The sequence below is a fragment of the Lethenteron reissneri genome, chromosome 52 (genome assembly GCF_015708825.2).
Source record: "Lethenteron reissneri isolate LAM-NWPU_2019-01 chromosome 52, ASM1570882v1, whole genome shotgun sequence".
NCBI lineage: Eukaryota > Metazoa > Chordata > Hyperoartia > Petromyzontiformes > Petromyzontidae > Lethenteron > Lethenteron reissneri.
In genome coordinates this window covers 2,989,979-3,010,439 of record NC_083830.1, presented here as the reverse complement: position 1 = coordinate 3,010,439, position 20,461 = coordinate 2,989,979, and the positions used below count along the sequence as shown (strand labels likewise).

Here is a 20,461-nt window from a genome sequence, read left to right as displayed (position 1 = left end):
CGATCCCGACCATTATCGTGTCACATTATGACGCGGGGCTACGGTGGCGAGATATTAACTACCTCGCCTGGTGTATAGGATGTCCTGGGTTCAATCCCGACCCTAACGCCTGCTGTATATTTGTTTTTTTTTATCCTTAATATTAAGTTCACTTGCTTGCTTGCTTGCGCGCTTACGACCGTGCAAATCTTTCGGTTGTTTTTTAACCCACTTCCCGTGATCCAATCGAGCTGACATTTTACACACAGACTCGTTGTGCGTGACAATTTATTTTCGTGAAAACATTTTTCCCAAATTTTACACTTTTTAGGAAAAAATAAATTATATTTAATTACCAATTGCTTAATGGTGGCAGGCAATCATCTGACCCATAGGTGGCAGCCATCTCAAGCCAGAGGACGAGAGGACTCTAGCCGCCACACATATAAAGGATTTATAGTGAAAAACTTTGTTTTTACGGGTTACATTTTTACGTGTCTCTCTCCGTGGTCGCGGGGATTTTTCTCCGGGTCCTCTGGTTTTTCCTTCTACATTTAGAAAGCTGCGTGTTAGAGTATTTGGCTGCTACAAATTTCCACATAAGCCACTTCCGTTGAGCTATGTGTGGCCAGGTCGCTTCTGAAAAATTACTGTGTATAGCTCAGTTAATGCGTTGGCATACTTAACATCTCAACACATTCGTCAATAACGCTACCCGACAGAGGACTTAATGTCTTAATATATATGTGGGCCTTCTGCCACGTGTGTGATGTGTGACGATAATGGCCACGAAGGAAAGTTGAAATATGGAACCACCACCTATCTTGAGGAAGCCTCCTTGTACCAATTCCTTTCCCAGTAAGGGTTGCCACCGATCCAGGTGTGGCTGGGACAGTCTGGCAATTGGCATCTGTGTTCAGGTGGCAGGAACTGAATTGTATCGAGTTCTAGTGGAATTGCGGGAACTAAATTGTAAGGAGATCTTGTGGAATTGTGGGAAATGAATTTTACCGAGATCTTGTAGAATTGTGGGAACTGAATTGTACTGAGATCTGGTGGAATTGTGGAAAAATTGTACCGAGATCTTGTGGATTTAGGAATTGTGGGAACTAAATTATTTCTAGATCTGGTGGATTTCGGAATTTTGGGAACTGAATTGTACCGAGATCTTGTGGAATTGTGGCAATTGAATTATAAGGAGATCTAGTGGAATTGTGGGAGATTAATTGTACCGAGATCTGGTGGAATTGTGGCAACTAAATTGTACCGATATTTGGTGGAATTGTGGGAACCGAATTTTACCGAGATATGGTGAAACTGTGCTGGTTTTCTCGGACAGGACAGTTCACGGTTTTGATATACCTAAGCTGGTCAAGAAATTTGTGCCGAGTTTAGTCTTTGTAAAATGTGTCCACTGTGCTTAAAATCTTCAACCCAACATTTTTTTTCCCATTGACATTTCATCATTGACAATTAGAACACTTCGGGCCAATTACTCAATACTTTATTTTCATAATGAAACCAGACAGCGTGATATATATTTCTTCAAAGCTTCAAAACGATCAACACCCATCATTACAGCGCAATACATTTGCCAGTGAATTCACAATGCAGAGGAGGCCTTTCCTTCTGCTCACGACGTTTTAATGCAGCAAACAATTACAAATAAATTGTGTAGGACACTGCCGTCGGATTTTTTCGCGGAAGCTGCGTAACTCCCCGATGCGTTCTCGCGTCGTGCTGCGCGTGTGTTCGGGCACGACGGCCGACGTTTCACTCCACCGAGCAAAAACCCGAAAACAAATCGGAGAGCTACATTAATTACACAGATTCGTTTTTTTTTAAGGCACAAAAATAAACCCAGGAAATTATTAAGGCAGTCGGCTTTGAAATGCACGTGCGGATTTATTTTCCCGTCCTTTTGAAAAGGCATGTAAAAGAGCACAGGTTGCATCGATTCACCACCAACAAGTGATTATTGCGTTCACAATGCTTTGAAATTTTGCGTCTGCAATTCGTTCGCGTTAAAAGTATGGGCACTCCCACCTCTTCGAAGGCGTCTCGGCAGTGAGGAATAGTCGGAAAGACATCCTCTAAATGGGTTTCTTTATAGCTCCCTCTGATGTAGAGGTCCTTTTTTACCGCATTGGCACGAATAAGCAATCGCAACAAGCGGGGCTGCACCTTCACTATTTCCTGCCATGCTGTTCACATTTAGGAGTTATGGAGAGATGGAAACCCTAGTCACAAGATCAAACATTCAAACCAGATGGTCAATGAGACAGAGAGAGTCGAATATTGCATCAACTTGCACACCCCCCAAATCATGACGACTGCCAAATGGCTGGGGGGAGAGTGAAGTGTCACATTGCTGATCCTGATGTAGTCCAGGATGTTTCCCAATTGCATAGACCACCTGATGCCACGTGACAACTTCTGGTGAGCAAAGAAGTTTCCTAAATTGTGATGCAACTTCCTCAATTCAAAACACCCATCAATTTAGATCATTTATCATTTACTTTCTGGGCCCGATTTGCAGATTTCTCCAGGGGGTGGGGGGAGAGCGGGGGGGGCGGGGGAGGGCAGAGGGTATAAATCCAAAAATCAGGAACTCATCCCCCACCGCGCGTCAACGACGAACGCAATTTCACGGGGACGCAAAGCGGCCCAGGAAGAGCACGCTGCCGCTGCTGTTCTCGCGGATGAAGAAGATGAACGGGTGATCCGCGCGGACGACGGGGCCCATCCTGGCGCAGCGCATCATCATGATCGCCGCGGTGGCCGCCGCAGCCTCCGTTCCCTCCTCGTTGACCTCGACGAAGGCCTTGTGGGCCACGTGCGACACGTAGAGGTCCCGCGTCCCGTCGATGCCCGAGACGTCGGCCTTCCCCTGCGTGAAGATCGAGGTCATGCCCAGGCGCTGCAGGTGGTCGTTGAGCGTGTAGGAATTCTCGAGGCGGAAGCGCGGCAGGTGCAGCTCCACCTCCTCCTTGCTCATGTTCTCGGGCGAGGTCCACTCCTTCAGGGATTTGAGGGTCAGCGCCGACTCCAGCTGGAGAGACACGACAGCAGCAGCGACGGTGTGATTACAACGTCGCCAAAATCGCCGTCGTGTACACGTCACCACATATTCTCCTTTCTTTAGGACAGTTTTTCTTTTTTGGCGTCATCTGGTCGAACACCATATGAAATTAGGCTCTAAAGAAAGCTGTCCTCTGGTGTGGACCAATCCGTTTCAAAGACAATGCATAAATTATCAGAGTATTGTTTTTTGTTTGCATTTGACTGCAAGTATTGTGGTTAATGTAAGCATGATTCCTTGCAAAAGGTGTCAGTTTTGTTTCCAGAAAAAAAGGGGAAAAACCCTATTAGTATAGTTTTTTTAATGTTTAGTTGTCCTTCCCCCGCACCTCCAATTGGCACTTTTGGCTATGTACAGTGCGAAAGTAGTTCAACTTACATAAATACCATCATTATCATCAGCATCAACACTGTCCAGGTCATTAACATCATGGTCATCACCACCACTGTCATCATTAGTGTAATCACTATCATCAGTACCCGTTATCAATACCATCTACGTCCTCATTGGAGCTCACTAGAGCTCCCTCCAGCGGTTGCATAGTAAATTGTATTTTTTCATTTCCTATACAGCAAGTTAATACGACAAATCGCGAACCTTAAACACCCAGTCGTTCATAAAAATTGTAGGCGGTATAGTACTATAGTAATAGAGCAAGTGCAGAATCACTGAACCGGAATTGATAGCTTGAAAGCATTTAGCGCGGGGCCCTGGTACGTGCAGGGCCCGTAGCTACTACACATGTAGCTACTACACATGTAGCTACTACACATGTAGCTACTACACATGTAGCTACTTTTGCTACGAGGATAATCCGGCCACGGCTGCACCTTACCAGTCACTTTATACAAGCGTTTTTTTTATTTCAGAACACCAAAACAGGAATATTCTGAACGTGCCTCGTAGCTCCGCGAGGTGGCTTGTGTTTTTTTTTACCCCCATGAACAACGCCACATCTCCAGTACCTTCTCAAGTCCAGTTGTCTCGTCCTCGATGGCCAGAGGCACCAGCAGCAGCATGCTCAGTTTGTTTCCCTCGTACGGCAACTCGACGATGTTGACGCTCAACTCGTCCACGTGAGAAAAATTATACTTGGCCTTTTTGTACATCATCTTCACCGGCTTTTTCTCATTCTAAAAAGCAAAGGGAAAAAAAATCATAATAATGCACGTGAATCGTGTATCATCTTCTTTGTTGTCGTTGTAAATTCATACCAGAGCTGGACCGGTGGACAATTAAATTCGTTAAAATTGTAATCGACTCCTGTTCTTCGTGGTCGTTTACTCAGAGTACCTTTGAAATTGGTGGCCACCTCGACATCCTGCCTCGCGAATGCAGGAAACCCCCCCCCCCACCCCCCAACAACAAGCCACACCCGACGATTATGTCATCAAAGGCCGCCCTCCACCTCCCGTCCAGTGGCACACGTGGGAAAACATTCGTCTTCACATTGTTCTCTCGTTATCCCATTAGCTAAGAAGTGGAAATGACAAATCGGCAGAGTAATTGTTTAAATGGCTTAAAATACGTGTAACCCAGCCGTAATTAATATACACAGAGGATGACAACAAGCCCCCTATTTAATGTTATAACTTGTTTGGCAGGTGGCCAGGTAGCTCAAGAGTGGTAAAGGGTGCAGAACCAGCATCACCGGGAACCGGGCGGAATAAACAGGTTCTCAAGTGTCACTTAATATGGCTAAATACCATCTCTGACAAAACTGTATAATCGGCTCGACTGCGATTCACCAAATATCGTCAGACAAGACCTGCAGAAATCTCTTCCGCGAGCCATTTTCTGACACGTGGCACACGATGAGATTTCAGAACGGGGTTCTTTGTCTATCGGACATTACGCAGAATTGAGATTTTGGGGCCAAAAAGAAGAAGCTGCTCATGATCGTCTGAAATGTCCCCACCACTGCGATGAGCTGAATTCGTTACAGAGCTTAACTAGTTGGACCTATCACAGTGGGTGGGCGGGGGGGGGGGGGAGGCGATGTGTTTTTTTATATTGCATCGATCATAATAATCAACAGCCGTGGTCAATCCACTGCTGGATGACGGCCTCTCTGAGAGACGCCACCATCTCTCGACCGTGGTGCAGTCACACAACAATCCACCCAGCAGCTGCCCACGAGCCGATGTCGTAGCTACCGTTACCTCGGCGTACGCTCTCCCGGGCATTAAATAACTGAAATTCGTCAACACAATTTACCCGGATAATTCCCTTGAAGGTGGAAGCATCGTGTTTGCAAGTATATCCAGGTTGTCAAGTGACACGTTTACATGTGTAGAAAATTACTCGGTGGTTAACCGTGCAAGCATTGACCGTGTCTGGCCGCGGTTTGCGTCAATTGGGACCGCAGGCCGGGGTGTGGCTGTGCAGGTGGTGATGCACGGTGGTTTAAGCTGCAGTGGTTCTCAACAGGGGGTACGCGGACTCCCGCGGGTACACGTGGGGCGATTTATAAATGCGTGAAATTATATTATGCATAGCGAGTCATTGGTGAATGATCATGTTCGACTCTGCTAATTCGAAATAGCGATTACAATTTAAATCCATGTGGTAACCTAGGAGATAAATATGCATTTTAAACTGATTTATCGTAAACAATGTGGTTACCAAGAGTAACCAGCGTGCGTGAACAAATGACGTCACGCACGCAGGGCGTCCGTGGATTTTCTTGATTTTTATTTTATTCGCTTGCAGTTAGGATACCTCGAAAAAAAAGTGGACTATTGATTAAAATATTGATATAAATTTTTTTGGGTCAGTGCAAACGGGTGGGGGGGGGGGTACTCAGTTGAAATAAAATTCAACAAGGGGGGGGGGGTTACACAGTAGCCAATAAAAGTGTTAAGAAGCCACGGCTGCCGCGACTGCACCTCGTTATCTTCTTGGTTCTTTCGGTAAAGTCACGTAGAAGGGGAGTAATAAAATAATAAAAATAAAACAATAAAATAATTCTCACGACGTTTCGGCCACAACGCAAGCAGCCGGCTGTCTCCCCGACAGACGCTGGCCTTCACCTGAGGACGGCTGCTTGCGTTGTGGCCGAAACGTCGTTTTATTTGTATTCTTTTATTACTTCCCTTCTACGTGACTTTACCGAAAGAGCCAAGAAGATGAATCCCTGCAGTCACGAAAGCTTTAAATCGAAAAATGCACCTTGTTAATTTTAAACTCCGCGTCCCTCGTGACTTCGGGGTCGAACTTGGCGGCCCAGCTCCCCTTGAAATAGACGGCGTTGACAAGGACGAGCCTGGTCAGGGAGTTCACCACTCCCGACGCCAGGAGGTCCTGGATCTTACCTGCGGGAAGCAGAACAATCGCGGCGCGTGTGTAAGTTGCACGCGAGTTGAACTTCTTTCGCGCGGTACGTCGCCAACCGTGCTAAATCGGAGGTGCGATTACAGCGTTTGCGCAAAATGATTAGTACACTGGGTATTCACACATCTATGGGACTTTTTTTGCCAGAATCAAAGTATGAATTTACAGCGCTGCCAAAAATAATGAGTACACTGGGTATTCACATCTATGGGACTTTTTTTGTTAGAATCAAAGCATGAATTTACAGCGCTGCACACAAATAATTAGTACACTGGGTATTCATATCTAGGGGACTTTTTTGCCAGCATCTAAAATAAGAACTGCTCACCCCGAGCTATAAATGACCTGATACAATAAAACCTTGGGTTGCGAGTAACTTGGTCTGCGAGTGTTTTGCAAGACGAGCAAATTTTTAAAATAAATATTAATTTGATAAACGAGCGAGGTCTTGCAATACGAGTCGTACGTGTATACGCTTTGTCTGCCGAGCGTCACGTAATCACAACTGATATACGAGTGATTTGGATTACAAACACGTTTCCGGAACGAATTTTGCTCGCAATCCAAGGTTTTACTGTACTGACATTGTCTTACTGTTCACCTTGTGGCGCCATCTCTGGTCTGACACTGGTGAGAGGCAAGGCCATAAAGATGTCTGTCTCTGGTGTAGGCCAATCGGTTTCAAAGACAATGCCATGTATATTATCAAAGCACGTTTGTTTGCATGTTTTGCCACAAGTACCGTGTGTGATTAAAACGGACTTTGTTCCTTGCAAAAGGTATCCGTTTGGTGTTTGAACATCTTAACATCTCCTGTTTTATTGCCAGAATGGGTGACATCTTTTTGGCACCAATCTCTTGTGTCGTTGTCAAGCCGTTCTCAGTTGGGTCTTCCTCTCTTGCCTGCCCCTTCCATTTTTCCAAACAACAACACATTCTTTGGTTCTTTCAGTAAAGTCACGTATAAAGATAAAATAATAAATTAAATTAAATACGTGACTTTACCGAAAGAACCAAAGAATAATTCCTGCAGTCACGAAAGCTCCAAATTAAGTTTGTAACAACAACACAGTTTTTACATTTCCCCGTTGTTGTTAATCCTACACGTGCCCAAATAGTGCCGGCTTCCTTGTCCAAAAGTCCCTCGTGTACTGCAAAAGCTTCGCCGAATCTCAAGTCTAAAACGACGAACGTTGCTTTACAGCGGCAATCCACCGACGAGTCAAAGCAGCCGCAAAGGCGCCCGGTGGACTTTTACCTTCCGTTTGACCTTCGACCCACGCGTTGATCTCTTTGCGTGCCTCTTCAGACGCCTCCTTGAAGTTCACGGCCGCCAGCTCGGCTTGGTAGAACTTGGCGGAGGAGTCCAGGAAGTCCTGGCAAGCGGTTCACGCCGACAAAGCGAGTCGCGTTTAAGGAATGCGAATCGCGGTCACGGCACAACGCACCGATCGCATCAAATCTCATTCTTTCGTACGGCGGCTGACGTGTAGATTGCAGAGCAACGACTACAACTTCGCATGCAGGTGGTGGTTCAAGCCACAGACGACGGCGTCAGGAGCAGCAGAGTGTATCATCGCCGTGATGCCTCCTTCGTATTTGTGAATCGGGCAGCATTGCGTCGTTATACGTCGTATGGTCTGTTCTGGACGACCGCGTTCGCCTACTACTGGAGGGTTTTTTTAATTTTCCATTTGTGCATCGGGTATCCACGTCTGCCATGCATCAGGCATCGCATCTGCCATCAAATCAAACGCTATTAGCCAGAACACCTTCTTCATATCATTTCTAGATTTGAAGCTTTCGTGACTGCAAGGATTCACGATAGCTGTATCAAGTGAGAAAAATTCCAAGAAAAACGGTTTTCTTGGAATTTCTCTCACTTCATACAGCTATCGTGCTGTGACTGTTCCACCTGAAGACGGAAGCTTGTGTTGCCTCCGAAACGTGGTGATTTTTATTTTATTTTTATTTTACTTTTATTAATTTTAATTTTTTACCTACGTGACTTTACCGAAATAACCTAAGAATATTCTTCATATCATATTACCCCCGTTTTGGACTCCCTGCACTGGCTTCCAGGTTCACATAGAATACAGTTTCAAATCCTAGTGTTAAGTTACAAAGCAGTGAACCATCGTGCCCCAGCCTACGTCATTGACATGCTGCACCCATGTGTCCCTTCAAGGTCCCTAAGATCTGGGGATGCAGATCTTCTCTCTATTCCCAGGTGGAGGTTTCGGTCTGTAGGTGACCGAGATTTTCCCTGTGTAGCCCCCAGGGTCTGGAATGCTCTTCCACGTGGTGCCAGGGATCTCGGAATCTTAAAACCTATTTATACGTTTCCGCTTATTACATGACCTCCTTGCAGTCACGAAATAGTAATAAATGGAAATAAATCAATTAAATCACGACGTTTCGGAGGCAACACAAGTCTCCGTCTTCAGGTGGGACCGTCACAGCCAAATTTACTGTATCAAGTGAAGAAAAATCTAAGAGACAAGATCTTATATACACTTGATACAGTAATCTTCTTGGTTCTTTCGGTAAAGTCACGTAGAAGGGAAGTAATAAAATAATAAAAATAAAACATAATAAAACAATTCTCACGACGTTTCGGCCACAACGCAAGCAGCCGTCCTCAGGTGAAGAATGAGACAATGCCAAGCTAGGAGCTTATATATAAGCTGCGTTGGAGGTGGAAGAAAGAGCGCCTTAACAAAAGAATGTGCATATGAAGAGGAATTTAGCATATACATGGAAAATGCGTAGGAGGTGGGCGGGGGGGGGGGTTTCAAAGTCATATTATGCCCATGCATTATGCAGGATCAACAGCACCAAGGGGGGGTGCAGGGATTAGCAGTAACAAAGGAAAGGAATGTTAATGATATGTAGCTGCAGTTACTCAACAACCACGTAGAAAACTAAAGTATAAACTACATAAAAAACTAAAGTATAAATTGCATAGCACCATCAGTATACTTACTATACTCTACACTAAGCTGAGTTACTAACAGCAAGTAATACATTACAATTCTACGTCGTAGAAATTATATAATATGCTTCCATCTAAACTTTATTCTATTGTATCACACGAGCATATACCGTACTATATACTGCCTACATTAAATTATATACTGTATTGCTGTAAACCAACCTATACCTTATACATTTAATATAACACTATGTATTATTCTACCCACCCTAATGTGTGTCGAAATGGTTTATTACGTCCTTCCAATGATTGCTAAGCCAGAATCCATCTTCTCGGTTAAAATTGTCTCTGTGTTTGTATATGTGGATCGCCTCATGAACGAATCTCTCATGATAGCCAGATTGATACAGTAAATTTAGCTGTGACGGTCCCACCTGAAGACGGAGACTTGTGTTGCTTCCGAAACGTCGTGATTTAATTGATTTATTTTAATTTATTATTATTATTTCACTTCTATTATAAAAAAATATTTTTTTTTTACCTACGTGATGTATTTATTCACATGATACTGTTTTGTACGATTGAGAACCAAAATGGGTGCAAGGCTGCAGTAAAGGTTAAGAACCACCAGGCTAAAAGATATGCAGATAAGCCTCCGTAATTTGTTTTCATTTTAATTTGTAAATTCACATTATTGCGTATTACATACTGCATAGACCGTTTAAGTGAATACAGTATTGTTTCCTAACAAATGCTTTAAGGTCAAGAGGTCATTACGGCTTGTGCCGTTAAAGCCACGATACCTCATCATCGTTTCCTTCCGCTTCTCTCCTTCCACCACAACCGTGGCTGTTGTAAAGATAACGCGCGACCTTCATACGACCGCTCTCATCGTATCCCACCAACCGGTTTTATATGCCTTCTCCTTGGTCACCTGACCTCAGTGTCACTCCAATGCCCGCCTCGGTTACCTGCCCTCCTTCCACCCCTTTAAAAACGACAGCTTCCGCGCGACATTGTCTCCCGAATGCGGGAAACACCCCCCCACTCTCCTACAAAACCACGCCCAGCGTGACACAGATGACCACGCCCAAAACGTCACCAAGTCCCGCCCATCACCTCCAGGCCAGCGGCACACGATACATTTTTTTTTGCCCCAACCGTGTTTTAATTCGCATATTCGTGGAATTTTCACCACCCACTTAGGTCTGTCAAAACGTGATGAGAGCACAACAGGCTCAATGCTCCTTCGAGCAAAAAGTAAATGACACGTTTGTTGCACACTCTTCAACCGAAGAAAAAAAAAAACCGACCGATTGACTGAGACATGGACATGCGCAGACAAAGCAGCGTGGTTTCCATTGACCTCTCACCTGCAGAAAGTTGTACCCCTTCTCGCCGTACAGGCGGTTGGCCATGCGCAGCACGCTGCCCTGCGTGGTGGAGCTGAATGCGCCCAGCAGCGACTGGTAGCCCCCGTGTACGTCCTCCACTCCGTCAAGGTGCAGCGACTGGTCGCGTAGGGCCGGGCAAACACGCACGCACAGACGGATATATTAGTACCGTTACCAATTCACACGCAAGTGATTCGCGTTCGTTTAAGCCGACGGGGTGGGTCAGCGGTAGAGCTGGCGGCACGCAATCGGGAGTTTGCGAGTTTAAATTCTGGTTGCGCGTCGACTCGGGGTCATCATCTCTCCGAGGTCGATACGAGGACCACTTTTTAGTTGTCCTACGGATCGCCTCGCGCCCCTGGCATAGGAATATGGAATTTCCACCACCGACTCACAGCTGTAAATACAAGATGAGCACTTGCCACCATGTTCATCTGGGCAACAAAAAAATCACTGACTTTATTCAATTTCATGAATGCAAATATAAACTGTTATTTTGTTGATATTTGATTGAATCGATCAGCAGGCCATGTGTGGTGTGGTTGGGTAAAAGAGTGGGTACTCCCCACCACTTCCAAGACATCTGTCCAGTGTGGAAGAGTAGGCCAAATACCCACCAGGACTTCTCCAGAATTTCCTGGAGTTGGAGGCCCTTCCGCCAGCAGTGGCAGTGGCGTGAGCTAAGGATTGGGCCTGGATTTGAGACTGGATAATTCCATTAATTTCCAACGAGTCATGGCTTTGAATATTCCACTTGGGGAGTTCCAGTTTATTCCACGGCCACAACCAAGGGTGGCACAGTCGGGTTTTTTACAATCGGGTTTAATTGTCTTTTTATATTAAACCCGATCATCTGAGATTGGGAGAAATCCGGTTTAATTGGTTCTAATTGCAGAATCGCATTTCTCAACAATGGGCTTCATCCACTCCAAGCTAAGGAACTCACTGGCGCCCACGATTGTGGAGAAGCTCGTGTTCATCACGACCAACCTGCCCGCCGCATTCTACGACTACCCCGTGCCCGACGGCCCCGAGTACGATAGCAGCACCGACGAGGAAGCAGCCTAAGCCTTGGATCAGAGTTTCGTATTCATTAAACCAGGTTTTAATTCCCCGAAATCGGGTTTAATTGTATTAAAGAAAAAACCGATGCCTGCCGCTGGAAAAATCTGGTTTTTTCCACCCATGGCCACAACGCATACACAAACCTGTTACGCAACGCCAGCATAGTGTTACATGCAGTAACCAGGTGTCTATGGTGTAACCAGATCCCCGTTAAAAATGTCCCTTTATTGCCCAACGGCTTTTACCCGTGCCAAAATAAAACCTAACCTAACGTCGTTTTAATACACGAGCACCGATTTAATACCGTGCAAAATGTGCTCGGGGATTTGGAAACACCGTACGTAGCCATGCCACACTAATCCGGAGGCGAGGTGCGTCACCACGTGCGCCGTCGTGACACCATGAGAAATATATTTTTTGGTTGTGCGTTCAGCAGCTGTCCCTTGCCCAGCAATGAGTCAGCCAACGTCACGTTGTGGGCATACGATGAACTCAACGCCCATTTTAAGAACAGAGTTGTGAGATCCTCTTCATCCCCTATTGGACACGTGACCTCCCACTTCTTCCTGTCCTTGGCAACATGTTGAGCCTCGCCCCAAGAAATGTTAATCGCTGCCGCCAGCTCGTCCTTCACGGTAATCTCGTCGTTTCACGGAGGACTCGGGCCGTCTCGTACATGGTGCGGACTTTCCGCGGCTATGGGACCCGGTAGCCTCTCCTTCACACTCCTGACTTGCAAACAGGAGTGGTCATACCGCCTACGACGAGCTAGAAAGCTCCCTTGCTCACACATCGCTGCCACCATCTCCTCCTCCAGAGTCCTGCGCCAGGTGGTCTGGGCTCTCCCAGGTTGCCTTCTGCCCGGTGGTGTCCATCTTAGGACGAAGCAAGCTCATTTTTGTTTTGTCTAATCCGCTTAACCCTTTCAATCTATAAAATCCAAGCGAGATGACCAAAGGGGGATGCACACAAGAGATATACGGTAGATGTAGTGAGATAAGAGAAGTGTAGACAAAACATGGAAACGCACTGAGACGAGAGCTGTGGGCATGAGAGAGGAGAGACATTCACTGAGAGTTGTCTTTACATTAATTACCTTGTCATTTAAATTTTTACGAGGATTTAAATTTGAGCTTATGCATCGCAGCAGGCGATTAAAATTTCTTTTTTGCCACCTAAGAAAAAATGCCAAAATGCTTTGCTTCCTATCACCTGCTGACTTGGAGCGACTGGTCCATGGCTTTTGTGTTATCCCAACTTGACTGCTGCAGCGTCTCCATGGTTGGGATTCTGAGCAAAGCACTGGGCAGACTCCACCTTGTTCAGAATGCAGCTGCTAGAGTGCTTACACCACGTACACCATTCCGTGAAAATATTTCACCAGTCCTCTTATCTCTTCATTGGCCAACGGTAAACTTCCAAGTAGATTTTATGATACTGCTATTAACCTATAAGGCTTTAAAATAGCTCACCCCACACTAGTTGCAGGAACTAATACATTTCTATATTCCAACAAGGTCCTTAACATCTTCCGATGTCCAACTGCTCAGCATTTCCAGGTCTAAGTTGCACTCTTTTGGTGATCGGTGCTTCTGATAGCATGGCACCCACAAGCTATGGAACGCCTTGCCACTTGAAGTAATCTCTTTAAAGTGGCCTTCCGTCTTTAGTTCCATCGGTTGGGCGGCCTTGTTCTGTTTTAGTTTCCTGCTTTTCATGCGTTGCGCATTGGGCTCCTAGGATGGAATGGACATTATACATTTGAATTATAATTAGTTCATGCACTCCTTATTCTGTCATGAATTAAGGTTCGTGAGTTGCTCAGGTCCCTCAGCTTTCGCTTGGTTTGCTTGAGCCGAGTACTGCCACGGACCGAAGTGGAATTCACCGATCTGGAGTACCGCACTGCGTACCCTTAACAAACCCACCACTTTTCTTTAAAAAAAACATAGAATTTTTGACACGTAAAAAAAAATGTAAACCTTTAAAATGTCAGTGAGATTCTGTTGGATATTTATTAACCACCGGGCAAACTCAAGCCTTGAGTATTCGATGACTAAAAGACTTTGCCTATTTACACTTCATAAAACTTTATAAGGTTGACAACTGTTGTGCAACATTTGAGCAAGGTTTGCCAAGTCCTGCCTCACAAAATGCAACCACAACCAAAGTGAAATTTTACTTCACAATGGCTTTCACCGTATGTACTATACTTTATTATGCTTGTTTAAGCAAGAACGCCTTACTCTTTTTCAAGGAGGGCCCTGCTAAAATGTTGCAGTCGCATCCAATGTTGCTGCTGCATTGCCCCACCGTGCCCCCCCTTGCAAACTCTGCCCATGACAAAAATATAATTTTACTGAAAACGCTTGAAGCAACAACAACAAAGCACTTTACTGAAATTATTTAAACCCAAATTATTAAACTAACGGCCCCAATGTGATGATCTCACCGACATGTGCACACCTCTTCCCAGCGCCCCTCTTCCCAGCGCCCCACAACTCTGGCTGTCGCCTGATGATGCTGCTTGTAATTACCGGCGAAACGTCACGGTACTGGAATTGTAATTGTTGTGGGTTTACTCTCAAACACACCGGTGTGCTGAAGTGCTAACGATTTTGCAGGTCGTTTTGTTTACGTGACAAACCTTACTAATTGGTTGTGTAGGCTGGTGGCGGGTTTAACGACACATTTATATTTACGCGATCCAACCATTAATAAGGCCGTCTCTGGTGTAGGCCAATCAGTTTCAAAGACAATGCATGTATATTATCAGAGCATGCTTGTTTGCATGTTCACCACAAATACTCTGTGTGGTTAATGCACACTTCATTCCTTGCAAAAGGTATCGAGAGTTTGTGTTTGAACATCTCATTGTAAACCCCACAGAGTAGGCGGGGGGCCACAAATTACGAAACCAAATCCCACCCTTCCCCACTGGCAAATAAAATTGTGGCTAAAAGTCGCACAAAAACACCCTTTATTTGAAAAATGTAGGAGTTCCCGAGACATTTTGGAGTGGAATCTTATCGCAGCATCTCGAAGGGAGTAGTCAACCACATTAATACATACAATGTGTAAAGTCTGCATTTTTCATCCACCCATGTGATAAAAGCTCTGCCTGATTTCACACAAAAAACGGTTGCTAGGGGCTGCGTAAATGACAGGGTGTGTCATGAACCTCAGGAGCTGCTGCGGTGGGTGTAATGCATCGCATACTGGACTTGCAATCCAAAGGTTGCCAGTAAAATTCCATCTTTCGGCAGCACGGCGGTTGAAACAATGGCTAATTTATAAAAAAAAAATCCACCGCCTCTGTCTACCCAGCAGTATGAATGAGTGCACCACTGTAAGTCCATCAACAGGCAGCCCTGTGCATAACTGTGTGATGCAGGTTAATCTGGTAAGCGTGGAAGAGTAGACCAAACAAACCCTTGGAGCTCCCTTTTAGTCGAGGACCTTCCGCCAGGAGAGTCGCGAGACAAAAAAGCAATTTCAGGGCCGCACCTTTACCCCCCCCCGTACCCCCGCAACGACGACAGTGACACGGCACACATGACGCATCGTTGACCTTTGACACTCCCGGGTGAAAGCGACGTCTCTGAAAGCGACATGTCGGGTGTTTTGTTTAATGTTTATCCGAGGCTTATGGCCCTTCAATGGTTAAGACAAACCACACGCGGTGCAATGGCCCCACGTGGCAAGTTGCAGGATGTTAAGCCCAAGGACACCTCCTCGAAGTGGCCTGGTGGCTGAGCGGTCAGGGCACTGAGCTGACCTCGTTGAGGGCGGAGGGTTCGAATCCGGGCAGACAGCTGTCGTTCAACTGGGATCTCAAGTATAAAGAGATCTTAGCCCCGTCAACACGTGCTGCTCAGAAGTTGATTTAATGCTTAATTTGGCTAAATGTCAGTTCCGTGACGTAAGAATTTCAGTTTTTATTAACGGGATAAACACTTTTTGCAGGACATATAAAAGCCATTTATATCCCTTGTGTTGGTGATTTTTCTGTTGTCCCCATGACATAATGTCTAGAAGACATATCATGTCTTCTCGACATAAAATCTAGATATTGTCATGGAAAGAGCAGAAAAATCACCAACACAAGGGATATAAATGTTCTTTTATATGTCCTGCAAAAAGTTAATAAAATGTCGAGCGAGGTCTGCTGCTGGCTACGAGAGGGCTTCGGGGAGGGAAAGAGAGAGTTTATGTCCGCTTGCTGTTTCTCTCCAACTGAAGGGTGGTGCAGAGCCCCAGTCTTTTACTATTTGGACCACCGCGTGCGAGACGTTTGGCCTTCTCGCGGGCCACTTGCCACGCGCTTTCACGTTGCCTTCGACACGACGAGGCACATCACACGTCTCGCATGCGTCCCAACAGGCAGGAGCAAGGGGCGGCTTTCGGACCTTTGGGCAACGATTCCGCGTTCGTACGAGAACGGGCACGTGCATTGCCATGGCGACTGCCCTTCCCCTGTGCCTCTGCATGATCACGTGAAACTTGTGTGCAAATGCTCGATCGAGCCGGTCGTTTGGCCAGAGTTGTCGATCTAGTCCCATGGGGTCAGGCAACCAAAATAACAAGAGACGTTTAAAAAAGTTTTTTTCCCCCAAGGTCTGCAATGCAATGGGTGTAAATACAAGATGGGTGGGGGCCATGAATAGATAATTGCCCCATTACTACTCCCCATACAACAGCCCCCTGTATGAAAAAATAAGAATAGGTTTCACCCTCTCTGGCAATAAAACAGGTGTTAAGATGTTCAAACACCAATAAGAAGCCGTGTGCAAAGAATAAAGTTTGCGTTAACCACACACAGTACCTGTGGTGAACATGCAAACAAACATGCTCTGATAACACTGGTCAACAAAAAAAAACATTTTTTTCTGGCCTAGACTTTTGCAGCTGTTTTAGACTAATTTCAGGGTGCTGATTCCAAATCTGATCTCAGATTTTCTCTATCACATCTCATTTGTATGCTATCGGCATACCCCATTTTCATTGATTTTACCCGAAATTAACTCTGTCACTTATGATTGCAAGTTGTTGCGAGTCAGTGACTGAGTGTTAAAATATGGTGCTGTATTTTTAGAATAGTGTGTTTATAATATCATTTTATGTAGATATCCACATTTATTTAATATTTTTCACACATCATACTTGTAGTGAACATGCAAACAAAGAAACATGCTCCGAGGGTGTTCGCCTTTTGGCGTCCTCTGGTCTAACACTGTTTGAGACCGGGGGCTCTAAAGAAAGCGGTCTCTGGTGTGGACAAATCGGCTTCAAAGACAATGCATCATCATACAGGGTGTTTCAAATAGATGGACCAGATTTGAAATCGATATATCTCTACAACCACGAACCGCCGATGAATGAAACTCTTACCACTTGAAAGGGTGTGGCATAGAGTTTCAAATGATCACCGCAAGATGCCTCTCCCAGCGCACAAACAGCCCCTAGCCTCAGTCATTCGCAAGACGGTGACCCCGCAACACACAAGGCGTTTTGCGTTCTGCAGTTCAGCAAGACTGAATCCGTAATTGCGGTGCAGCGTGCGTTTCAACGGCGTTGTGGCATTGATCCGCCAATGTCTAAGAGCATTCGTCGTTGGTACCGACAATTTGAGGAAGCAGGCTGCTGTTTATGTAGGGGGAAGAGCACAGGGCGACTACGCACCTCAGAGGAAAACGTGAGAGAAGAGAGGCGTTTGGGACGAATTAAAATGTCGTCTCGATTCATATTCTTAGGTTTTTTCGGTAAAGTCACGTAGGTAAATTTTTTAAATTTAAATTAATAAAAGTAAAATAAATAAAAAATCACGACGTTTCGGAGGTGTTGTCCGTACAGCAGGTGGAGGGCACGTAGAGCATTTATAAAGTGGTCAGTAAAACTTGATAACTCCTTAAACCGTTTGTAACTTTTTGTGTAATTGTAACATGCTGCCATCGTGAAATATACTGCTTTGAAATTGTGTCCATCATTTTAAAACACCCTGTATATACTACCAGAGCATGTGTGTTGTTAGCATGTTCACCACAAGTACGTGTGGTCAATGAAGATTCCTTGAAAAATGATTGTCCACAAATCTGGCTGTAGCCTGATGAAGCTGGTTGTAATTACTGACGAAACGTCGTACTCGGATTGTAAATGTTGTAGCTTGGTTCTACAACACACCGGTTAGTGCTGTACTAGTATACTACACTATACACTACACTACTATACACTACACTATACACTACTATAGATTACACTACACACTACACACCAGAGGTGTGGACTCGAGTCATGTGACTTGGACTCGAGTCAGACTCGAGTCATGAATTTGATGACTTGAGACTCGACTTGGACTTGCATAACAATGACTTTGTCCCACCTCTGCTACACACTAGTGCTGTACTAGTATACTACACTATACACTACACACTAGGGCTGTACTAGTATACTACACTATACACTACACTATACACTACACACTAGGGCTGTACTAGTATACTACACTATACACTACACTACACACTAGTGCTGTACTAGTATACTACACTATACACTACACTATACACTACACACTAGTGCTGTACTAGTATACTACACTATACACTACACTACACACTAGGGCTGTACTAGTATACTACACTATACACTACACTATACACTACACTAGTCCTGTACTAGTATACTACACTATACACTACACAGTACACACTAGTGCTGTACTAGTATACTACACTATACACTACACACTAGTGCTGTACTAGTATACTACACTATACACTACACACTAGTGCTGTACTAGTATACTACACTATACACTACACTATACACTACACTACACACTAGTGCTGTACTAGTATACTACACACTATACACTACACTATACACTACTGCTGTACTAGTATACTACACTATACACTACACTATACACTACTGCTGTACTAGTATACTACACTATACACTACTCTATACTAATAGTGAGGTACAAATGTACAGCCGGTAGCCAGCGGGAGGGGGTCGGGGTCGAACCCACGACCACCTCCACCTCCTGCTGAGAGAGACATCTCGTCCACCTTGCTCATCTGCGCCGCTGTCTCCTCCTTGGCACCCAGCAACACCATGGCGAGGGCTGCCGACACGCTGGCCGGACTGAAGAAGACGTTCCCCGCACCGGCGGTGGTGCTCAGATCCCTGAAGAGATCCAAGGCGAACTCCGTGTTGGCTGCCGTCACTGCGTCCATTGCTGCCGGTGGTGGTGGTGTTTTGACTGCTGCTGCTGATGATGAGACTGCTGCTGTTGATGATACTGCTGCTGCTGATGATACTGCTGTTGATGACACTGTTGCTGTTGATGATACTGCTGCTGTTGATGATACTGTTGCTGCTGATGATACTGCTGCTGATGATACTGCTGCTGTTGATGATACTGTTGCTGTTGATGATACTGCTGCTGATGATACTGCTGCTGCTGATACTGCTGCTGATGATGATGATCTTGTAACTGCTGCGACAAATGCTGCTGCTGCTGACGATACTTTTGCTGCTGCTACTGAAACTGCTGTTGCTGCTACTGAGGCTGCGGAGTCTGCTGATGGTGATGCTGCTGCTGCTTGAGCCTGGTATTTAAAGCGCAGTGTCATCAGCAGCAGCAGCAGCGGCACGAGCGATCGCCCAACGAACACGCCCCGCATCGTGGACATCGATCCTCGCGAACGATTCGATTCGAGAGAAATCGATTCCAGAACCAACGCACCCCACACACGAGTTTCCGTCTGTCCGCGCGACGAGAGGGCCACGCGGTTGCCGTTGAACGTTGTTGTGGAAGGCGGGCGGATCGATGCGTTTGCCGTGCGATCGATAGAGAAGCTAGGCGCGTTCACGCCCCAAACGAATCGATAGTCGATTTAAATCAATAAAAGCTGCGCCGCTGAATCGAGGAATCGTTGTGCGCGCGCCCAGCAGAGGGCGTGCGAGTCGCCCCCGCCCCCGGTTCGGACCCAGTGGTTGCAAACCGGTAACCGAATCGACACGGCGGTTAAAACCGGTTAGCGTTTTTTTTGGAGACGCGAAGGAGGGAGCTTCCGCAACGCTGCTGGTTGATGCTGTGGTGGTGAGGGACTTGTGTTATATTTAACAATATAATGACATCGTGTTTAAAAAGCCGTATCTGCATTACAATTAACGACAGATTTAAATTGGTACATATTATTTGAGATAAAGCGTGCTGTAATCGATAATGATATACGTAGGAAAAAATAAGAACAGGGTTGATCCTTTCTGGAAATATAACAGGAGTTGTAAAGATGTTAAAACACCAAATAGAAACCCTTTCGCAATGTATGCGTTAACCAACACTCCCGCCACCTGTGTTGAACGTGCCAACAAAGGGGCCGTCCATAAATGACGTCACGCACCTAGATTGGGGGGGGGGTCAGACATTTGTGACGATGTGTGACGAGGAGGGGGGGGGTTGAGAAATGTGACGTCATATTTGAGGGGGTCTGACTGTGACGAAGGGGGGGGGCAAAAATCGTCCAAAATCGCGTGACGTCATTTATGGACGGCCCCAAACACGCTCTGATAATAATATATAGCAGTAGACCCCTCAATTAGGATTATGGGGTCAAGGATTTTCGAACTGGGGCTCTGCTCTTTGGTTCTTTCGGTAAAGTCACG

At 45.6% G+C, this 20,461-nt stretch overlaps 1 protein-coding gene across 1 annotated transcript; it reads right to left on the bottom strand.

The window, feature by feature from the left end:
* Nucleotides 1-1,467: 1,467 nt before the first annotated feature.
* Nucleotides 1,468-19,500, bottom strand: LOC133355994 (leukocyte elastase inhibitor-like). Its single transcript, XM_061573463.1, has 6 exons — nt 18,859-19,500; nt 10,703-10,840; nt 7,653-7,770; nt 6,233-6,375; nt 4,027-4,194; nt 1,468-3,031 (listed from the first exon to the last, which is right to left on the bottom strand). Exons 1-6 carry the CDS (start codon nt 19,483-19,485, stop codon nt 2,627-2,629), a joined length of 1,599 nt encoding a protein of 532 aa, XP_061429447.1. The 5' UTR covers nt 19,486-19,500; the 3' UTR covers nt 1,468-2,626.
* Between the last annotated feature and the right edge of the window lie 961 nt (nt 19,501-20,461).